Raw genomic sequence first — 6,558 nt, forward strand, 5'->3', positions numbered from 1 at the left:
ATCAATGACAAAATTCTTTCCCTTCTTTTTGGTGAGAATGCTAGCATTTACAAAAAGTTCTTTCCCTTTGTCCATAAGATCATCATCTTCCATTCTTTTCTATAGGCTTATAATATTTGTAGTTCTAAGATTGATTGGAGTTGAAATCTAATTTACAAGTTATAATGGACTACAATGTAAAGTTTATAGGAGTACAATTAAATGGAAGATTTGCAAAGATATGATCAGGGACTTAAACAGTCATAGATAGGAAAGAAATAGTCAGAGTGCAAATGATATAGGAATAACTTATAGTTGGACATAATATCACTTCATGAATATCATTAAATAGGAGAAATTACAGAAAAAAGACTTCAGTTAACCCATGGATAAGGATTCATATTAGTGTCTTTCACTTTGGATAGCTAATGAAAAGAACCTATCAACTACACCTAATATTAATGCAAGCATTTAACATTCTTGAACGGATAGTGAAACAGAAGAAAAAAGACATACTTGAAATGGTATTTATCCTCACAAACAACAATTACGAAGTAAAAATGGTGAACTAATATTTGCACGAACAACTACTACCTCCTGGGATTGTTGAGCATCGACTGCAAATAAATTCAAGCAACTTGTGCCTCCTTGGAATGTTGAGAAACTTCTGCCCTTTTCACCTTCACTTCTTGATGTGAGCTGATTGCTATACTCAATGCAGATAAATTGTTAAACAAGTGAAGCAACAAAAGAACAAAAAATAAACCATCATATCTAAGAACTCACCAACACAGAAAAAATAATTTCCTTTTAAGAGGAGAAAAAAAGAACATATTGAGAGAGGTAGAATAAAAATACTGCTATACCAAATTAGTTATTATTTTGAGCTTTTCATCACAAAGTAAGCAAGAATAAAGATGTGATTTACTTCACAAATAAAAGCACACAATTATAGAGGAGGTAATTTGTTGTTAGGGAAGAGTGTGAAACATGCAACCGCTTTACTTGTTACTTGTTATTCGGAACATATGACGTTCAATTGATATCTTTATTGCAAGCTGTATCAAGAGAAATTAATGTTCTTATTATGTGTTTAGTAAGTTAAAAATAAGATGCTAAAAGATTACGTCTCTATGCAAATCTTAGATGTAGTCCCTTCATACTTAAACCAATATTATTACCAAAAGATTTAAATTATATATGTACTAATATGATAAAAAATACACATACCTAAAGTATTGTTATATCATGTAAATAGACTCCAAGTTGAACTAAATAAATATATAAAATTTATATATCTCTAATTAGTTTAGAATTAAGTAATTAGCTTTTTTTCTCATATTTCGGTCCTTAGTGCTGGCCTAAAAGATATTCCCTGCCAAAATCTCATCCACATTCAATGCAAAAGACTTTAGAAATATCCAATGAAAAGGATACCATGAAGGTAAAATCCCAAGAATACTCAATGGTGCACTCACCAGAAGACTTCTTAGTTTACATTCCAGTTATTGTAGTTAATTTAACAAAAACACAGATTCAGACTCAACATTGGGATTACAATTAGAAAATAAATGTTAAGTCACACTCAAAAAGGGTTAAAGGGTATAGGTTAGTTGGACAACAAACATTTCTCATTCTGTTGCACCTAGAAGCAATGAATTCTTTAGGCTCCTGAGATATTTGTGAGCACTTGTAACTTAGATCACCTACACTGTCTTGGATTTTTATTAACTAGCTTCCTCAACGCTAGATTGTATTAAGCACCATCAATTTACTCTTTAATATACCAAGTTAAATTCATCCATTACTTGGACGCATCGTTTGAAAACTCAAAGTTCATATACTGATATTAGTTCTTCAAGTAATGACAAGAACTTTATAGAAATGTAAAGTCCCCTGTATTTTAGTTCATCCAATGATAATTCTTTAAAAAATTATTATGTCTTCATGGTTATATCTTTAGTCATAACTGCAGCGAAAAGCACAAAGATAAAGACCAATTTATAAAAAAATTACATGAAAAGGAAAAAAAGATCATCCCTTACTATATTTATACCTATCTCTCCTTCACCTCATATACCAAATAAAGGTCTATACTTAGGTCAATAAACAACAAAAATTAAAGAAAATTGCAACTCCAGGCAGGTTTAATGCAGCATAACTAGACATTGATAAAAAAGATGTTATTGGAAAACATTAGTATTCTAAGAAGAAATCCAAAGTACTTGACAAACACTAAGAGAAGCAGAACAATACCATCAAACAGAGAGACCATTGGACAATAAAAGAAGGGAAAATGTTCAAATATGCCCCTATACGATTTGAAAAGGAACAAATTTACCCTCCGTTATACTATCGGTCCAATAATACCCCTGACGTTATAAAACTAGATCAAAATTGCCCTTCCGCCGTTAACCCCTCCACCAAGGCCACCACCAATCCTACGTGGCCTAACATTTGTATGAGGTGGATGCCACATGGCACCTGACCATCCAATCCAATTTTATCCCTGCCTCTCCCGCCACACTCTGCTTTCCCAACATTATAAACTCACCTTAATTCATCTACAGTGAACTATGTTTCCTTCACACTTCAAAAGCAAAACTTGAATCCAATTACACTTCGAATTATCTATAACTAACAAATCTGGGATGTGGGAAGGCTGATGTTGAGTTACACCCAAATTGCAGATGTTGTTGCAGAGATACTAATAGAAAATCTTGTACTTCAATTTTCAAGAATTCTTGCTTCGTATTTCCATTGTTTATTACAAATAGAAGAGGAAGTACGTACGATAATTATGCTACTAGCATTCTGTTAGGGAAGCTAAAATTGAAGGACTCAAAGTTCTATTTGGTGAAGGTGCGAATGTACTTGGGAAAAAAACTTGTGATTTGTAAATGAAGACTAAAACAAAGCTCGTAGACCAGAGAACTTCTTATCATGCTTTCTTATTAACTAATAACACCAGAGAGATAAATAATAGTATAAAAATTGCACCCTATTTATATAAACAATTTCCTATTTTCCTACTTTGACGAGAATAACTTTCAAGAGAAATATGAATTTGTGGGTGTTGAAGTTAAAAACATAAAATTGGAGCCAGTGAAATTTGGCGTTAAATGGTTTTTTGTATGGCGAACTATGTTTTTGTTTCTATTTTAGAAAAATGGAATATGAATTAATTGGCTATGGTGGTGAAAAATAAGGATGGAGAAGAAAAGTATTTGGGGAGAGAGTTAAATGGGGTTGGGTTGGCAGGCCACATGGATGGTGTTAGCCATGGTGGAGGTAATTAACGGTCAAAGGGCAATTTTGAACCATTTTTGTAAAGCTAGGGGTATTGTTAGACCGATAGTATAACGGAGGGTAAAATCGATCCTTTTCGAATAGTACAGGAATATATTTGACCCTTCACCGATAAAAGAATACCCCATTCCACTCAATAGTTACAACGGCAGGTTTAAGGATTTGGTATAACTTACCTTGATGAGAAGGAAATTCTTAGACGAGCAGTCGATGATAATGGAGGAGACGGGCCGTATTTTTACTTCGAAGAAGTTTACTCCAAGATGGCAAATCGGAGGAGATGGCGCAAGTGGTGAGCAGTTTTCTTCATTCTTCCAATTGAAACAATCTTTTTTTGATCCAAGATTAGTGGTTTTCTTTTGGGGGTTGGGGGGTTGGGTTTGGGCGTAAGAAAAGTGGGAAAAAGTTTGTGCCTATTTTTATTTAATAAATTACCTTTTAACGACTGAATATTATACTTTTAAGGATAAAATATTTTCCCCTGTTAATGTTGAAATTAAAAATTAACTTTAACGTCCAGAAAAAAAGTTGGTCGGTATAAGTACACGTATAACGACCAGATTCATGTCCCTTCGTTAAGAAATGGTCGTTAAAAGTCAAGTTTCTTGTAGTGCTAGGTCTTAGATTAGTATCAAGTTTAGCCATAAAGTCCTCCAAAAATGACTTGGGAACCTCAAATCCCTATCTGAAACAATAGTTTTTGGAATTACATGCAATTTGACAATATTATCAAAGAAGAGATCAACAATATTTGTTGCATCCGAAGTCTTATCGCAAAGAATAAAGTGAGCCGTCTTCGAAAATCGATCGACAACCACAAAGATGGAATCCTTACCTCTTTGAGTCCTTGGAAGGCCTAACAGAATATCCATGATAATGTCTTCCCAAGGTTAAGTAGGAATTGGCAGAGGAGTGTAAAGACCCGAATTTCTTTTGTGCATTTTTGACTTTATACAAGTTTCACATCTTGCAACTAGCTTATTGACATCCCAAACCATCTTAGGCCAATAGAAGTTTTCTTGAACTAGGCGTAGAGTCTTTATTTGCCCAAAGTGGCCAACTAACCCTCCCTCATAGAACTCATGGATTATAAATTCACGCAAACTTCCTTGTGGAATACAAAGCTTCTTACCATGATAAAGATATCCATCCCTAAGCACAAACATATACTGAGGGCCCTCCCAACATTGACACCAAATAGCTCCAAAGTCTGGATATGTTGCATATAATTCCTTTATGTGCTCAAAACCCGCGATAGTGTTTTGCATGGAAGAAACAAAACAAGGCTTGCGACTTAATGCATCAACTACTTGATTGACCTTCCCAGCCTTGTGTTTAATAACAAAGTGAAAGGCTTGCGAAAATTCTACCCACTTGGCATGCCTAATGTTGAGTTTCTGTTGGCTACTCACATAGTTCAAGGCCTCATGATTGAAATAAGGCACAAATTTTCGAGGTAAAAGATAATGACTCCAATGAGAAAGAGACCTGACAATAGCGTAGAACTCCTTGTCATAAGTAGAATACTTGAACTTTGCATCATTCAACTTCTCGCTAAAATAAGCAATAGGTCTACCTTCTTGACCAAGAACAGCTCAATCCCAACTCCGGAAGTATCACATTCAGATTCAAAGATTACATCAAAGTTGGGGAAAGCAAGCACAGGTGCTTGAGTCATCCTTGTCATAATCAATTCAAAACTCTTTTGGGCAGCATCCGTCCATTTAAATGGGTTTCCCTTCAAACACTCGATAATAGGAGCAACAAGAGAGCTAACATTCTTTATAAAATGCTGATAAAAAGAAACCATACCATGAAAACTGCGAATTTCTGTTAAGCTTTTTGGAATAGGCCAGCTAGCAATAGCTTCAATCTTTCCCGAGTCGGCATGAATTCCCTCACTAGAGACAATATAACCGAGAAAAGAGACTTTCTCAGAAAAGAACTTGCACTTCTTCAAGTTGGCATAAATGGTTTGCTCTCTTAAAACTTCAAAATCCTTCTCAAGTGCTTCAAATATTGTTGATCATCCTTCCTATAAATAAGTAATCATCAAAATAAACAACGACAAATTTTCCTATGTATGGCTGAAAGATTTGGGTCATGAGTCTCTTAAATATGCTAGGAGCAGAAAGCCCAAATGGCGTAACAAGACATTCGTACAATCCCTTGCATGTCTTGAATGTAGTCCTCCATTCATCACCCTCCTTCATTAAAATTTGGTGATAGCCACTCTTCAAATCAATTTTAGAAAATATCTTGGCCCCATGTAATTGGTCAAAAATATCATCAAGCTTAGGAATAGGAAATCTATACTTGATGGTGATCTTGTTAATAGCACGAATATCAACACACATGCACCAAGATCCATCTTCTTAGGAACGAGCAAGGCAGATACAACACAAGGACATAAACTTTCCCTTATTAGTCCACGATCTAGTAGTTCCTCGACTTGTTGCTGAAGTTCCTCTTGCTGTGTTGGATTCATTCGATCTGCTGCTTTATTAGGGAGTGGTGTGCCTAGAATTAAATCAATTAATTGGTGGTAAAGAAGAAGGTGTAGTATCAGACACAACATCATGAAACTCATCCATTATTGCTTAAAGTCGTGGCTCAATGACTTTTAATGACTCTTTCTTCGTGATAGATTCCACTTCCTTAGGTACTACAATAAGCACTTCCTCTCCCTCCTTCAAGTGTTCTTCTACCTTAGCTCTTGTGATGTATGTCTCCTTCACTCTAGGATTTGACTTCTTTAAATCTTCTGGGTTCATGGGGAGCAGTTTGATCTACTTTCCATCCTTGATGAAAGAGTAAGTGTTCTTGAAGAAATCATGAATTGCCCTTCTGTCATATTCCCATGGTCTCCCAAGCAGTTAGTGGCAAGCATCAATAGACATTACATCACACCAGACCTTATCTTGTACATTCCTTCCTTCATCTAGCCACCTCATGCGGTATGGCTTCTGCAATGGCTCTGTCTCAAACCCCACTTTGGTAACCATTTCTTCAGAAACTACATTCTTACAACTTCTCGGATCACTAATGAGTGTACAAACCTTTCCCTTAGATGTACAACGTGTATGGAAAATACTTCCTTGCTAGAATCTGAATGAAGAACTCATTGGATCATATGGTATTCTCAATCATCTCCATATTCAGCTACTTCTTCCAAGTTGTCATCGTTTTGCTCTTCATGATAATCTTCTTCATCAATTGCTCCTTCAAGTATGGTGAATGCCTTTTTGTTAGGTCAATCAACTTGTATAT

General features: G+C 35.3%; 1 protein-coding gene and 1 long non-coding RNA gene across 2 annotated transcripts; both read right to left on the minus strand.

The window, feature by feature from the left end:
* Nucleotides 1-294: 294 nt before the first annotated feature.
* Nucleotides 295-3,659, minus strand: LOC109244220. Its single transcript, XR_002070679.1, has 2 exons — nucleotides 3,465-3,659; nucleotides 295-685 (listed from the first exon to the last, which is right to left on the minus strand). It is a non-coding gene; the product is annotated as an uncharacterized LOC109244220 (long non-coding RNA).
* Nucleotides 3,660-4,831: 1,172 nt separating this feature from the next.
* On the minus strand, nucleotides 4,832-6,293 carry LOC109244216 (uncharacterized mitochondrial protein AtMg00860-like). Its single transcript, XM_019411273.1, has 2 exons — nucleotides 6,199-6,293; nucleotides 4,832-5,189 (listed from the first exon to the last, which is right to left on the minus strand). The coding sequence occupies exons 1-2, from the start codon at nucleotides 6,291-6,293 to the stop codon at nucleotides 4,832-4,834; spliced, it is 453 nt and encodes a 150-aa protein (XP_019266818.1).
* Between the last annotated feature and the right edge of the window lie 265 nt (nucleotides 6,294-6,558).

The sequence above is a fragment of the Nicotiana attenuata genome, unplaced genomic scaffold, assembly GCF_001879085.1.
Source record: "Nicotiana attenuata strain UT unplaced genomic scaffold, NIATTr2, whole genome shotgun sequence".
Taxonomy (NCBI): Eukaryota; Viridiplantae; Streptophyta; class Magnoliopsida; order Solanales; family Solanaceae; genus Nicotiana; species Nicotiana attenuata.